This window comes from Oreochromis niloticus, unplaced genomic scaffold, assembly GCF_001858045.2.
Source record: "Oreochromis niloticus isolate F11D_XX unplaced genomic scaffold, O_niloticus_UMD_NMBU tig00000441_pilon, whole genome shotgun sequence".
NCBI lineage: Eukaryota > Metazoa > Chordata > Actinopteri > Cichliformes > Cichlidae > Oreochromis > Oreochromis niloticus.
Window position 1 is genome coordinate 26,677 of NW_020327165.1, and position 16,647 is coordinate 43,323.

General features: G+C 39.8%; 1 protein-coding gene across 1 annotated transcript; it reads right to left on the reverse strand.

Moving 5' to 3' along the window:
* Positions 1 to 13,187: 13,187 nt before the first annotated feature.
* Positions 13,188 to 14,875, reverse strand: LOC112844609 (uncharacterized). The gene is made up of 2 exons (XM_025904239.1): positions 14,183 to 14,875; positions 13,188 to 14,093 (listed from the first exon to the last, which is right to left on the reverse strand). The coding sequence occupies exons 1-2, from the start codon at positions 14,723 to 14,725 to the stop codon at positions 13,566 to 13,568; spliced, it is 1,071 nt and encodes a 356-aa protein (XP_025760024.1). The 5' UTR covers positions 14,726 to 14,875; the 3' UTR covers positions 13,188 to 13,565.
* Between the last annotated feature and the right edge of the window lie 1,772 nt (positions 14,876 to 16,647).

A 16,647-nucleotide genomic window follows, 5' to 3' on the forward strand; every position in this document is an offset into this window, starting at 1 on the left:
ACTATTGAGTTCCTGTTTCTCTTTATTGTGTGGATGCCCTAAAGGGCTTCCACACAATTGTTTTCCTGTTTCTCTTTATTCTTTATTATTCTGGTTGCTTCCGTACGTTTTTCGGCACTTAACTACTCCCTCAGTTTTCAGCCGATTTTCTCAGTTCAAACTCTAAACTGTTCTGCTCTTTCTGCTAATTCCAGCTATGACTTTTGGTGTTTATTACTATTATACTTTTTAAAATATTACACTTTTTTCCTTTAATTTGTCCCATTGAAATGAATGGGAAACTTCCACAATTCTGCTAAAACTTGCTTGTCTTTGAAACTTAACTACGTCCTCATGCTTTCACCTAGAAACTCCATTCAAACTTTAAAATGTTCTCAGATTATTGGGCTATTCCTGTCTGATTCAGCTTTTTCAGATCTTCTACCGTTTTAATCTTATCTCTCTTTAAGTTTTCAGTTGCAAAATTGTGATTTTTCAGAAAATAAATGCGTTGCTATGGTTGCTATGCAATTAACTCAGAGTGAGCGCAGGTCTGTTCTGAATTTTCTCTTCATGTCTGAACAACTTCTTGCTACTCGCTCAATTTCCACTCAACCCCCACAAATTATACATCAAAACGTAGGTATTTTTGCTGGCTTTCAGACAATGTCACTATCTTTATTATGAGATTTACCGTTTTTTTGCAATTTGCCTCGGAGTGACACAAGGTCTCAATACTCCCCATTCAAAGTCTATGGGGAGGTTTTGAAATTCAGAGCTGAAATTCTCTAATGAGAGGCATTTTCAAATCGTCATATCTCTTTAACAAAACAAAGTTAGGACATGAGGCTTGTGCCAATATATCTTCAGACACTCCTGACACTCACAGTGGAAGCAGTTTTTACATTCATCTTACCGTTGAGCCATAAATTACGTTTGTTTGAGGGGTGGAAATCTGTCCTCCTCTCAGTTTTCAAACTCCGAAAATGAAGCCGTTTCTTCTCTCGTCATATCTCCGCGACGGAGGTACAAAGAGCAATGAAAATCGCAGTCAAAGTACACCAAAGTCCGCTGATTCACCCAGTACAAGAATTATGCTGCTAGCCCTCCTAGTTTTTGTAACGTTTTGTAACACCAAAAAACGGCGTTTTTCGCCTCGCACCGCGATCTATTTCTGATTGCTGATGTCTTTGTTTTTCAGCCGCCCGCCCCCTTCCCAGGTGGCGCAATCAGTAATGACACGGCTCTGCAGCTCAAAGGTCGTGGGTTCAATCCCACCTTGGTCCACATTGTTTTTTTTTCACTACAAATTTATACACTATCACAGACCTGTAATTTATATTGCTAATTTATTACAATTCTGCAAAGTTTTATGATTTTAGCAGCTTTTCTAATATGGACCTCAGATTCTTGTTAACGCTCCATGGCAGAAACAAGTACACAGCCTGATGAAGCAGACAGACGCAGTACCTCTGATTGGTGAATTTGAGCAGAACCAGGTTGTTCTTTCATTTCATTTCTTTATTTATTTCACACATGGGTCAACAGTGTTTCTTTTTCTACATACAGAACCTTTTGCCTCTTTTCTGCAGAAATTCTGCTAAGTCACCTGTTTTCTGCAAAATTTTCAGCCTTTTCACCTCTTATCAGCACAATTCTCAGCAGCTTCTGCTGATTTCAGCAGAATTGTCAGTCTGTCCACCTTTTCTTTGTGAGAGTCAGTTTGGGTCAGTAAGATGAGTAGCTGCCTGGAGTCCAGGAGGGCCAGGTTCGATTCCTGCTCAGGGCAACATTTTCTTTTCACCACCATGCAACTTTTCATCTTTTTCAGCTTTTCAGCAGACAGCTTCAGCATTAAGGCATTGTTAAGGGTTCAGAAATTGAGGAGGAAGACCAAAAATAATGACCACTGATCCTGCCGGGTGCAATTAGACGACATTTTAATGAATACACATGTGGAGTCCAACACTGTGCAGATTCAGTGTTGAACTGTTTTACAATTGTCAGAACAAAGGCTTTATAGGGGTAAGATAGTACAGCCCCCTTCTGTTGCCAGGCAGACTCAAGATCTCCTACGTCAATCCAAAACCACAACTGTTCAGTTAACTTTTGACACAGTTTAAAAAGCACATCGTCTTCGGCTCGAACCCAGGTGCTTCCTGTCACCATCCTGCCCAGGCTTATCTGTCTGGAACATCAGGTCCACGTTCTGCACAAACTGTCACTCATGCAGGCACAATTTTGCAGTTGCAAGCAAAACATGATTAAACTCTTACCTATATAAATGAGTCTACAGATGTGTGTGTGTGTGTGTCAGCTTCTGCTGCCCTTTATTTCACCCTTCACTTCATCAGCTAAACCTTGTAACCTTTCCACCAGACAGAAGGCCAGCACGTACACAACTGAAACTATGTGTGTGTATGTGTGTCTCGTCCTTAAATGCTCTCTCATCTCACCCTTTGCACTTCTGACCTTTCACCAGAACAGAGGCTCATCCTTACATGTAATACCCCAATTGGAACTATATATGTAATATGTTGAGTAAATGTTTTAATCAACAGCCTCTACTAAAACCTTAATCCAAAGATATAAATGCATAATAAAATAACCTGCTCTTAGCTTGCACTCAGACTCTGCTTTCAGTTTCACTTTTGCAAAGCATGGCGTTTGTCTCCTTTTGCACAGAGTATATTTCCTGTCCCTGCAGTCTACACAGAAACATTTAAGATTATAGGAGCATTGAAAAGCATTTAGAATTATAGATTCAACTCAACAGTTTAAAGTGGTTCTTCTTGGACCTGTAATAAAAGCTTAAATGGGTGCCAATATGTTTAAACATCTAAATGCAATATCAATATTAATAATTAATGGAATAGTAATAATGATCATAAAAATAGCAGCAAATAATAGCAGCATAATATTTTACTATTCCTGACAGCATCCACACAGCATTTTCGCAGGAAATGCAAATTTTCTAGTTGTGTGGATGCCCTAAAAGGGCTTCCACACTATTGAGTTCCTGTTTCTCTTTATTCTTTATTCCACTATTTGTGTGGATGCCCTAAAGGGCTTCCACACAATTGTTTTCCTGTTTCTCTTTATTGTGTGGATGCCCTAAAGGGCTTCCACACTATTGAGTTCCTGTTTCTCTTTATTATGTGGATGCCCTCAAGGGCTTCCACACTATTGAGTTCCTGTTTCTCTTTAAACTTTATTCTTCAAGTTGCTCCCCCATTTTTCGGCACTTAACTACTCTTTCAGTTTTCAGCCGATTTTCTCCGTTCAAACTCTAATCTGTTCTGCTCTTTCTGCTAATTCCAGCTATGACTTTTGGTGTTTATTACTATTATACTTTTTAAAATATTACACTTTTTTCCTTTAATTTGTCCCATTGAAATGAATGGGAAACTTCCACAATTCTGCTAAAACTTGCTTGTTTTTGAAACTTAACTACTTTTTCCTACTTTCACGTAGAACAACCATTCAAACTTTAAAATGTTCTCAGAGTATTGGGCTATTCCTGTCTGATTCAGCTTTTTCAGATCTTCTACCGTTTTAATCTTATCTCTCTTTAAGTTTTCAGTTGCAAAATTGTGATTTTTCAGAAAATACATGCGTTGCTATGGTTGCTATGCAATTAAGTCAGAGTGAGTGCTGGTCCGTTCTGAATTTTCTCTTCATGTCTAAACAACTTCTTGCTGCTCACTCAATTTCCACTCAACCCCCACAAATTATACATCAAAACGTAGGTATTTTTGCTGGCTTTCAGAAAATGTCACTATCTTTATTGTGAGATTTACCGTTTTTTCGCAATTTGCCTCGGAGTGACACAAGGTCTCAATACTCCCCATTCAAAGTCTATGGGGAGGTTTTGAAATTCAGAGCTGAAATTCTGAAACGGGAGGCATTTTCAAATCGCCATATCTCTTTAACAAAGCAAAGTTAGGACATGAGGCTTGTGCCAATATATCTTCAGACACTGCTGACACTCACAGTGGAAGCAGTTTTTACAATTATCTTACCGTTGAGCAATGAATTACATTTGTTTGAGGGGTGGAAATCTGTCCTTCTCTCAGTCTTCAAACTCTGGAAATGAAGCCGTTTCTTCTTTCGTCATATCTCCGCGACGGAGGTAGAAAGAGCAATGAAAATCGCAGTCAAAGTACACCAAAGTCCGCTGATTCACCCAGTACAAGAATTATGCTGCTAGCCCTCCTAGTTTTTGAGTTACACGACGTTTTGTAACTCCAAAAAACGGCGTTTTTCGCCTCTCACCGCGATCTATTTTCTGACTGCCCAAGTATCTGTCTTTCAGACCGCCGCCCCCTTTCCAGGTGGTGCAATCAGTAATGACACGGCTCTGCAGCTCAAAGGTCGTGGATTCAATCCCACCTTGGTCCACGTTTTTTTTTTTCACTACAAATTTATACACTATCACAGACCTGTAATTTATATTACTTCTCTCGTCATATCTCCGCGACGGAGGTACAAAGAGCAATGAAAATCGCAGTCAAAGTTCACCAAAGTCTGCTGATTCGCTGCTTCTATCCCACCTAGTTTTTGAGTTACACGACGTTTTGTAACTCCAAAAAATGGCGTTTTACGCCTCTCACCGCAATCTAAATCTGACAGCTCATCTCCCTGTTTTCCAAGCCACCGCTCTCTTTCCCAGTGGCGCAGTTGGTAATGACACCGGTCGGCAGCCCAAAGATCGCAGGTTCAATTCCACCTTGGTCAACATGTTTTTTTCCCCTACAAATTAATACATTATCACAGACCACTAATTCATATTGCTAATTTATTACAATTCTGAAAAGTTTTATGATTTTAGCAGCTTTTCTAATATGGACCTCAGATTCTTGTTAACACTCCATGGCAGAAATACATACAAGTACACAGCCTGATGAAGCAGACAGAAGCAGTACCTCTGATTGGTGAAATTGAGCAGAACCAGGTTGTTCTGCCTCTTTTTAGCAGAAGGTTCGCATTTTCACCTCTTATTAGCACAAATCTCAGCCTCTTCTGTTGTTTTTATCAGAATTTTCAACTTTTTCACCTTTTTTCAGTTATATGAGAACCAGTTTGGCTTAATGAGTAGCTGAAATTTTTCAGCCTGTTCTGCTCTTTCAGAAGAATTTCAGCTTTTTCACCTCTTTTCAACACTATTTCAGCATTTTCACCTGTTTGGAGCATACAGTTCTGCTTCTTCCCCTCTTTTCACAACAATTCAGCTTCTTCGGCCCCCCTGCAAATTTTTTCTCTCATCATATCTCTTGTTGGGACAAGAACTGCTTTGGCTCAGTGAGATGAGCAGCTACTGTGATTGCTTCTCTCCGTCTTTTCTGCAGAAAGTATTACTCCTCCATAATAGTATTTCTGTTAAATCAAAGTACTTCTACTACATCTTAGTACTCCTGCTCAATCAAAGTATTTCTGCTAAATCATAGTATTTTTGCCAAATCATGGTATTTGTGCCAAGTTATAGTATTTGTGCCCAATTAAAATTTCTATTATCTTATAGTATTACTAGTAAGGCATAGTATGTCTACCACATCATAGTATTCCTTCAAAAACATAGTATTACTGCAATTTCATAGTATTTGAACGAAATCGTAGTATTTGTGTTAAAACATAACATGTCTGCAAAATCACAGTATATCTGTTATGTTATAGTATTACTACTAAGGTATAGTATTTCTACCAAATCATAGTATTCCTTCAAAATCATAGTATTACTGCAATTTCATAGTATTTGACCGAAATCGTAGTATTCGTGCAAAAACGTACTATGTCTGCAAAATCACATTATATCTGTGATGTTATACTATTACTACTAAGGTATAGTATTTCTGCAAAATCATAGTATTTTTGCAGACACATTGTACTACTAGTAAATCATAGTATTTCTACTAAATAATAGTATTTCTGCCAAATCATAGTATTTGTTTCAAATCATAGCATTCGAACCAAATCATAGAATCATAGTATTTGTGCCAAAACGTTGTATTTGTCCAAAGTCATAATATTTCTTCTAAATCATAGTATTTCAATCAAATCTCAGGAGTTGTGCTAAAATGCAGTATTATTGCTAAATGATAGTATTTGTACCCAAACATATCACTTCAACTTATTTAACTCTTCTCAACAGCCCAACACCTCTTCTTCACCCCGTTTCAGCAGAATTGTGAGTTTTTTCACCCCTTTTCAGCACAAATCCCAGCTCTTTCAGGTGTTTTCAACAGAAATCTCTTTTTTAGCAGACATTCTGCTGATTCACCTGTTTCAGTGCAACGTTCTACTTCTTTAACTCTTTTCAGTAGAAATTCTGCTCATTAACCTATTTTAAGCAGAATTTTCAGCCTTTCACCTCTTATCAATACAAATCTCAGTATCTTCTGCTCATTTCAGAAGGAACCTTTTCACCTCTTTTCAGTACAAATTTGAACTTCTGTACCCCTTTTAAGCAGAATTTTGCCTTTTCACGTCTTTTCAGCAAAAGATTCTGCTTCTTCACTTGTTTTCAGCAGAATTTTTCAGTTTCTTTACTGCCATACAATCTTTGCAGCTTTTCAACTTTTTCAGCTAGTTTCAGCAGACAGCTTCAGCGTTCCGGCATCCACACAGCATTTTCGCAGGAAATGCAAATTTTTTCTAGTTCTTTATTATTCTGGTTGCTTCCGTACGTTTTTCGGCACTTAACTACTCCCTCAGTTTTCAGCCGATTTTCTCAGTTCAAACTCTAAACTGTTCTGCTCTTTCTGCTAATTCTAGCTATGACTTTTGGTGTTTATTACTATTATACTTTTTAAAATATTACACTTTTTTCCTTTAATTTGTCCCATTGAAATGAATGGAAAACTTCCACAATTCTGCTAAAACTTGCTTGTTTTTGAAACTTAACTACTTCCTCATACTTTCACCTAGAAACTCCATTCAAACTTTAAAATGTTCTCAAAGTATTGGGCTATTCCTGTCTGATTCAGCTTTTTCAGACCTTCTACCGTTTTAATCTTATCTCTCTTTAAGTTTTCAGTTGCAAAATTGTGATTTTTCAGAAAATCCCATTCAAACCTCCCCATTCAAAGTCTATGGGGAGGTTTTGAAATTCAGAGCTGAAATTCTCTAATGAGAGGCATTTTCAAATCGTCATATCTCTTTAACAAAACAAAGTTAGGACATGAGGCTTGTGCCAATATATCTTCAGACACTGCTGACAGTCATCTTACCGTTGAGCAATGAATTACGTTTGTTTGAGGGGTGGAAATCTGTCCTCCTCTCAGTTTTCAAACTCCAAAAATGAAGCTGTTTCTTCTCTCGTCATATCTCCGCGACGGAGGTACAAAGAGCAATGAAAATCGCAGTCAAAGTACACCAAAGTCCGCTGATTCACCCAGTACAAGAATTATGCTTCTATTCCACCTAGTTTTTGAGTTACACGACGTTTTGTAACTCCAAAAACCGGCGCTTTTCGCCTCTCACCGCGATCTATTTCTGATTGCTGATGTCTTTGTTTTTCAGCCACCCACCCCCTTTCCAGGTGGTGCAATCAGTAATGACACGGCTCTGCAGCTCAAAAGTCGTGGGTTCAATCCCACCTTGGTCAACATTTTTTTTTTCACTACAAATTTATACACTATCACAGACCTGTAATTTATATTGCTAATTTTTTTCACTACAAATGAGTAGTGCAAAAACATACTATGTCTGCAACATCACAGTATATCTGTTATGTTATAGTATTACTACTAAATCACAGTATTTCTGCCAATTCAAGGAGGCTGACTGTTACTAAGTGCATCAGTCTACATAGGTCATCTGCTGTGTTGGAGTGCCCTCTTGTGGCGCCTTTTGGGTAGTGCCTTAGTAAACGTGAACACTGCAAAGAAGTGGTATCAGACTGGTTTGTAGTGGAGGAATTTGTTGCCAGTTTCTTTCATCTTTAATCCGTATTCATGTTGTAATGTAGTAGTACCACAATATGGCAGAAACACTATGTTTGGTATACTTTAGCTTCTTCACCCCTTTTCAGCAAAATTTTCATTTTTTTTCACCCCTTTTCAGCACAAATTCGAGCTTTTTTGGCTGTTTTCAGAAAAAAAAAACTCTTTTCAGCAGAAACTCTGCTGATTCATCTCTTTTCAGCTCAACTTTTATGATTTTAGCAGCTTTTCTAATATGGACCTCAGATTCTTGTTAACGCTCCATGGCAGAAATACATACAAGTACCCACCTGATGAAGCAGACAGAGGTAGTACCTCTGGTTGGTGAATTTGAGCAGAAACAGTTTGTTTTGCCTCTTTTCAGCAGAAATTCTGCTGATTCACCTCTATTCAGCGCAACGTTCTGCTTCTTTGCCTCTTTTCTGCAGAAATTCTGCTGATTCACCTCTTTTCTGCAAAATTTTCAACCATTTCACCTCTTATCAGCGCAATTCTCAGCAGTTTCTGCTCATTTCACCATAATTGTCAGTCTCTCCATCTCTTACCTTGTGAGAGTGAATTTGGCACAGTGAGATGAGTAGCCGCCTGGCGCCCAGGAGGTCCAGGTTAGAATCCTGCTCAGGGTGACATTTTTTTTTCACCACCACACAAGTTTTTGCAAGTTTTCATCTTTTTCATCTTTTCAGCAGACAGCTTCAGCGTTAAGGCATCCACACAGCATTTTCGCAGGAAATGCAAATTGTGTGGATGCCCTAAAGGGCTTCCACACAATTGTTTTCCTGTTTCTCTTTATTGTGTGGATGCCCTCAAAGGGCTTCCACACTATTGAGTTCCTGTTTCTCTTTATTCTTTATTATTATGTGACTTTTGTTGCCATGATGCCAGGTCTCTCTTGGAAATGAGATTTTAAATCTCAATGAGATTTTTACCTGAATAAATAAAGGACTAATAATAATAAAATTATTCTTCTAGTTGCTTCCGTACACTTTTTGGACTTCAACTACTCCCTCAGTTTTCAGCCGATTTTCTCAGTTCAAACTCTATACTGTTCTGCTCTTTCTGCTCTTTCCGGCAATGACTTTTGATGTTTATTACTATTATACTTTTTAAAATATTACACTTTTTTCCTTTAATTTGTCCCATTGAAATGAATGGAAAACTTCAGAATTTCTGCTAAGACTTGCTTGTTTTTGAAACTTAACTACTTCCTCATACTTTCACCTAGAAACTCCATTCAAACTTTAAAATGTTCTCAGATTATTGGGCTATTGCTGTATGATTCAGCTTTTTCAGATCTTCTACTGTTTTAATCTTATCCCTCTTTAAGTTTTCAGTTGCAAAATTGTGATTTTTCAGAAAATACATGCGTTGTTATGGTTGCTATGCAATTAACTCAGAGTGGACACTCATCCATTCTGAATTTTCTCTTCATGTTCCAACAACTTCTTGCTACTCGCCCAATTTCCACTCAAGCCACACAAATTCAAATCAAATCAAATCAAATCACTTTTATTGTCACGTGACATGTGCAGGTACACTGGTACAGTACATGTGAGTGAAATTCTTGTGTGCGAGCTTCACAAGCAACAGAGTTGTGCAAAAATACAATAACGTAAAACAAGCAAAATATAAAAATGGCTAATCTAAAAAGTAATAAATATATGTACAATATATAAAGGTATATACATTACTGAACGTGTGTACTAAATATGTTTTTCTACGTGTGTGTGTGTGTGAGTGTGTGTGTATATACATGTTTTACAAATGAAATAAAGTAAACAATAAAATAAGATATATAAAATATACAGAGGTTGGTATGTGCAAAACAGTGGCATTAATGTACAGTATGGAGTGCATAATGTTGAAGTTCCAGTAGTGAAGGTGAGGTGTCTATGACGTGTTCAGCAGTCTGATGGCCTGGTGGAAAAAGCTGTCTCTCAGTCTGCTGGTACGGGACCGGATGCTGCAGAACCTCCTTCCTGATGGAAGTAGTCTGAACAGTTTGTGGCTGGGGTGACTGGAGTCCTTGATGATCCTCCCCGCTTTCCTCAGGCACCGCTTCCTGTAGATGTCTTGGAGGGAGGGAAGCTCACCTCCAATTATCCGTTCAGCACACCGCACTACTCTCTGGAGAGCTTTGTGGTTGTAGGCGGTGCTGTTGCCGTACCAGGTGGTGATGCATCCAGTGAGGATGCTCTCAATGGCACAGCGATAGAAGGTCCTGAGGATGCGGGGGCTCATGCCGAATCTTTTCAGTCTCCTGAGAAAGAAGAGGCGCTGCTGCACCTTCTTCAGTGTTTTGTCTATGTGTACTGACCACGTAAGATCCTCAGCCAGATGTACACCAAGGAAGCGGAAGCTGCTCACTCTCTCCACAGCGGCGCCGTTGATGGTGATGGGGGTGTGTACTCCTCTGCACCTCCGGAAGTCCACTATCAACTCCTTTGTCTTTGCGACGTTGAGGGTGAGATGGTTGTCTTGACACCAGTGGGTCAGGGCGCTGACCTCCTCCCTGTAGGCCGTCTCATCACCGTTGGTGATAAGACCCACCACTGTAGTGTCGTCCGCAAACTTCACAATGATGTTGGAGTTTCTAGTGGCCGTGCAGTCGTAGGTGTAGAGTGAGTACAGGAGAGGGCTCAGTACACACCCCTGTGGAGCACCAGTGTTCAGTGTGATGGGGGATGAGGTGGTGCTGCCCAGTCTGACCACTTGGCGTCTGTCAGACAGGAAGTTAAGGATCCAGCTGCAGAGGGAGCTGCTCAGTCCTAGATCCTGCAGTTTCCTGTCCAGCTTCGAGGGAACGATGGTGTTGAATGCTGAGCTGTAATCTACAAACAGCATTCTCACATACGTGTCTCTCTTCTCCAGGTGTGACAAGGCAGCATGGAGTGTCAGGGCTATGGCATCATCAGTGGACCTGTTGTGGCGGTATGCGAACTGTAGAGGGTCCAGTGAGTCGGGTAGTGCAGAGCAGATGAAGTCCCTGACCAGCTTCTTGAAGCATTTGCTCACGATGGGGGTCAGGGCTACAGGTCGCCAGTCGTTCAATGAGGAAATGGTGGAGGATTTGGGTACAGGGACGATGGTGGCCATTTTGAAGCAGGCTGGGACTACAGACAGAGAGAGGGAAAGGTTGAAGATGTGTGTAAACACTCCAGCCAGCTGAGCCGCGCATGACTTGAGGACGCGGCCGGGAATCCCGTCCGGACCAGTAGCTTTTTATTATTTATTAAATTATACATCAAAACGTAGGTATTTCTGCTGGCTTTCAGAAAATGTCACTATCATTGTTGTGGGAGTTATAGATTTTTTGCTAATCTCCTCAGAACAACACAAAGTCTGAAAATTCTCCATAGAAAGTCAATGGAGAGTTTGTTCAAAATCACCGCTGTATTTCTCTAATGAGAGGTATTTTCAAATCGTCATATCTCCTTAATGAAACAAAGTTGAGACATGAGGCTTGTGCAAATATATCTTCAGACACTCCTGATGCTCACAATTCAAAAAGTTTTTTTATCACCTATTACCGTTTGGCCATGAATTACACTTGTTTGAGGGTAGGAAATTTGTGCCTTGCTCAGATCTCTTCAGATTTCAAACTCTGGAAATGAGGCACTTTTTTCTCTCGTCATATCTTTTTGATGGATTTCCACAGAGACCTGAAAATTCTCATGACTGTTCACCAAAGCCTGCTGTTTCTTACAGTGAAAGAATGATTTTGATGCTCCATATAGATTTAGAGTTACAAAACATTGTTTGAGGGCAAGTCAACGCAGTTTTGCTTCGCCTCTACTCAGTTACAGTGTATTACAAGTCATATATCTTCAATAATTTATATTTTATCTCTGAATGAAGAAGACCGGCAGATTCCCCCATCTCTTCTGAACAAAACGGTGTCAGAATGAGCATTCTAGCCCCTACGGTTAGGAAATTATGGCCATTTGTTCGAGGGGAATCCTGAATGTGAGAAATACACTGCAGAAAACTTATACCTCTCTCTGTGTCTGTGTGTGTGAGGGCTGATTACAGCAGGTGCAGCTAATTTAACTGACCTAGATATACCAAGCCCAGACTCTTAACAGCTCCTGTTCACTTTGCGCTCTGTGTATGTGTGTGTGTATCAATATTTCTCCCATGTTAAAGTATTACTCCTCCATAATAGTATTTCTGCTAAATCAAAGTACTTCTACTACATCTTAGCACTTCTGCTCAACCATAGTATTTCTGCTAAATCATAGTATTTTTGAAAAATCATGGTATTTGTGCCAAATCATGGTTTTGGGGCCAAATCAGAATATTTCTGATATGTTATAGTATTACTACTAGGTGGAAGTATTTCTGTTATGTTATAGTATATATGCTGAATATAGTATATCTGCCAAATCATAGTATTTATCCCAAATCATAGTATTTATGCCAAATTACAGTATTTATGCCAAAAGGCAGAAATAGTACCTTTTAGCAGAAATTTCTGCCAAAAAATAGTATTTATGTTAAAACATAGTATTTCTGCTAAATCATAGTATTTGTACTGAAACATAGTATTTCTGCCCAATCATAGTATTTGTACCCAATCATAGTATTTCTGCCATATCATAGTATTTCTGCCAAATTATGGGATTTTGCCAAAACATGGTACTTGTGCCAAATTATAGTATTTGTGCCCAATTAATATTTCTGTTATGTTATAGTATTACTACTAAGTCGTAGAATTTCTGTTATGTTATAGGATATCTGCTGAATAAGGTATATGTGCCAAAACATAGTATTTATACCAAATCATAGTATTTGTGCTAAAACATAGTATTTCTGCCATATTGTGGTATTTGTGCAAAAACAGACTATGTCTGCAACATCACAGTATATCTGTTATGTTATAGTATTACTACTAAGTCACAGTATTTCTGCCAATTCGTAGTATTTGTACTAAATCATACTACTCGTGCCAAATCATAGTATTTGTTGCAAATCATAGTATTCAAACCAAAATATAGTATTTGTACCAAAGCATTGTATTTGTATGAAGTACCGTATTTCTGCCAAATCATAGAATTACTGCAATTTCATAGTATTTTGAGGAATCCCTTTTGTGATAGTATTACTTCTAAGTCATAGTATTTCTGCTTTGTCATAGTATTTGTACTAAAACGTAGTATTTCTGCCAAATCATAGTATTACTGCTATTTCATAGTATTTGACTGAAATTACAGTGTTTCTGCAAAAACATTGTATTTCTGCTAAATCATAGTATTTCTGTTATCTTAACACTAGAAGTCCCAGAGAAGAGCCATTTGGCTTTTCTACCTATAAAACCCACCGTCGAGCCAAATGGCTGGTAGGCTTTTAGCTAATATCCTTAATCACCTGTGAACAGCTGCTTTTGTTATGTAAATAAGGTGGGGCCATGCTGAACCACTTGGAGTGGTTAGTTTCCTGAGCCACAAGGAAACTTGTGTTTCTGTTTGCCTTAGGGAGAAATCAACACACATGGGTGTATTTCCTTTGTTGCTGAGATTTATTGATAAAACAGTACAAAAAAACAAAAATAAAAAACAACCATTTGTACACATATTTACAAATAACAATAAAAAGTGAGTGAGTACATTTCAACATTTTCAGCAATCACTCACAATCCTGGCACTGCTATGGTATCTGTAGTCTGCATTTACCACATGTGTATCTGTAGCAGTGAACACATCGCACAGTGGCATGATTGTTCTTGCATTTGTGTTTGACCTGACACGTGGCTCTTTTTCCAGGGCTAGGTGTGGAAGGTTGTGTCCGAAGCAACTGTTCTTTTCTTGCCTTCTTCCCAGCCATATGAGAGTTAGCCAACTCTCTTGCAAACTCCACCAGGAAGTCCACCCGTCTTTCCTGCGTCCCGTTGCATGCTTGATACAGCACATGTGCATTCAGTGCTGCCATGTCAATCATGTTATAGAACACGGCAACTGGCCAGCGCCGTGTTCCTCTGCGGACCGTGTACTCCCGCACCATCTGGTCCATCACATCCACGCCACACTTTGTGGTGTTGTAAAGGGTGACAGTGTTTGGCTTCCTTTTGGTGGTGTTATCAGTCAGAACCCCGCTGTGCATGCTGCTAAGAATATAGACTGTCTTCTTCCGTTTGGCCGCATACGCCGTCAGCGTGGCAGCAGTGGTTGAAAACACCTAAGAAATAAGATAAATTGTTATTTCCATAGCACTTTTACACACTATGAAACACATAAACATAGAACCACAAAAGACCTGCAGCCTACCTGAGTGGTGAATTCATTGCGATTTGTGTATCTAGCGGATTGAGGAATTTCCCGGCGAATCTTGTTGACTGTGCCGAGGATGGTGGTTTTCCGTCTAAGAAGTTTTTGCGCAAGTGAAAGCGATGTGAAGAAATTGTCCGTGGTAACATTTCTGCCCTTGTCTAGGAATAGTTCCATCAGCCTCATCACTACATTTTCAGACAGTCTCTCCCCACTGGGACGATTGGGGTCCTTGCCAAGATATGTGAGGACATTGCAAATGTACTTGGATTTTAGGTCGCAGGCCACCCAAAACTTGATCCCAAACCTGTCAGGTTTACTTGCAATATACTGCAGGAAACAGCACCGAGTCTTTGATGGGAAGAGCTGTTCATCAACGGTGATATGTAGACCAGGGTTGTAGCACATGATGCAGTTGGTGACAAATGATCCCCACACACTGGAAACTGCAGCGAACTTATCAGTCTTTGCTCGATCACTGCGGGTGGACCTGTCATCAAAGCGTAGGTGTTGCATGATGTCTTGGAAGCGGTTACGCGGCATAGTTCCAATGATCTGTGGGTTTCCCAGGTTTGCTGACCAGCAGTCACGTAGTGATGGAACCCTAGTAACCCCCCGCAAGATCAAGATCTTTGATCAAGATCAAGATCAAAGACTCGGTGCTGTTTCCTGCAGTATTTTGCAAGTAAACCTGACAAGTTTGGGATCAAGTTTTGGGTGGCCTGCGACCTAAAACCCAAGTACATTTGCAATGTCCTCACATATCTTGGCAAGGACCCCAATCGTCCCAGTGGGGAGAGACTGTCTGAAAATGTAGTGATGAGGCTGATGGAACCATTCCTAGACAAGGGCAGAAATGTTACCACGGACAATTTCTTCACATCACTTTCACTTGCGCAAAAACTTCTTAGACGGAAAACCACCATCCTTGGCACAGTCAGCAAGATTCGCCGGGAAATTCCTCAATCCGCTAGATACACAAATCGCAATGAATTCACCACTCAGGTAGGCTGCAGGTCTTTTGTGGTTCTATGTTTATGTGTTTCATTGTGTGTAAAAGTGCTATGGAAATAACAATTTATCTTATTTCTTAGGTGTTTTCAACCTCTGCTGCCACGCTGACGGCGTATGCGGCCAAACGGAAGAAGACAGTCTATATTCTTAGCAGCATGCACAGCGTGGTTCAGACTGATAACACCACCAAAAGGAAGCCAAACACAGTCGCCCTTTACAACACCACAAAGTGTGGCGTGGATGTGATGGACCAGATGGTGCGGGAGTACACGGTCCTATAACATGATTGACATGGCAGCACTGAATGCACATGTGCTGTATCAAGCATGCACTGGGACGCAGGAAAGACGGGTGGACTTCCTGGTGGAGTTTGCAAGAGAGTTGGCTAACTCTCATATAGCTGGGAAGAAGGCAAGAAAAGAACAGTTGCTTCAGACACAACCCTCCACACCTAGCCCTGGAAAAAGAGCCACGTGTCAGGTCAAACACAAATGCAAGAACAATCATGCCACTGTGCGATGTGTTCACTGCTACAGATACACATGTGGTAAATGCAGACTACAGATACCATGGCAGTGCCAGGATTGTGAGTGATTGAAATGTACTCACTCACTTTTTATTATTATCTGTAAATATGTGTACAAATGGTTGTTTTTGTAGAAATATTTTTTGGTTTTTTTGTACTGTTTTTATCAATAAATCTTTTGGATATTTATTTTCCTGGATGATTGAGAATGCATCAAGACGAACACAAAATGAAGTTCACAGCTTTTAGCAGTTCCCCCTCCCCACACACAAACAAAGAGGCAGTTTGCAGTTAGAAATCCGCAATCATTCACACACCCCCACTCCCCTCCACAATTCTCAGGTAACGACCCAATTTACATATGAATTGATGCTAACAGACTAGCCAAGTTAGCTTCCACTTGGCTGACAGAGGGTTAGAAAAGCCTGGGACTTCTAGTGCTAAAGTACTTGTACTCAATTATAGTATTTCTGCCAAAGTTTAGTATTTCTGCCAAATCATATTATCTCTGCTAAATCATAGTGTCTGCCAAATCATAATATTTGTGCCTAAGCGCAGCATTTTTACCAAAACATAGTATTGCTGCTTTATCATAGTATTTGAGCCAAATCATAGTATATGTCCTAAAACATAGTATTTCTGCCAAATCATAGTATTTGTCCCAAAGCATAGTATTTCAACAAAATCACAGTATTTCTGCTATGTTATAGTATTTGTGCTTGTAGAAAAGCCTGTGTTAGTGTGAGCTACATTACCCAGCAGCCTCTGAGCAGTGAGGGGATTCATGGGACTTCTGAGCTAGATGGTCTTCCTTTGTTCCTGTGCTAACGATTGAGGAGAGAGCTGCTGGGAAGGGGAGCAAATAGCCCATCCTGTATTTGTTGGGGATGGTGTGTGTCACATAAACGTGAGTTAATGTTCCATG

Excerpts from the sequence above, each read along its gene's own strand:
- LOC112844609 (XM_025904239.1), bottom strand. The coding sequence starts at position 14,725 with ATGCCGCGTAACCGCTTCCAAGACATCATGCAACACCTACGCTTTGAT. Across the intron at positions 14,094-14,182 it reads GCAATGAATTCACCACTCAG|GTGTTTTCAACCACTGCTGC; the intron begins GTAGGCTGCAGG and ends CTTATTTCTTAG.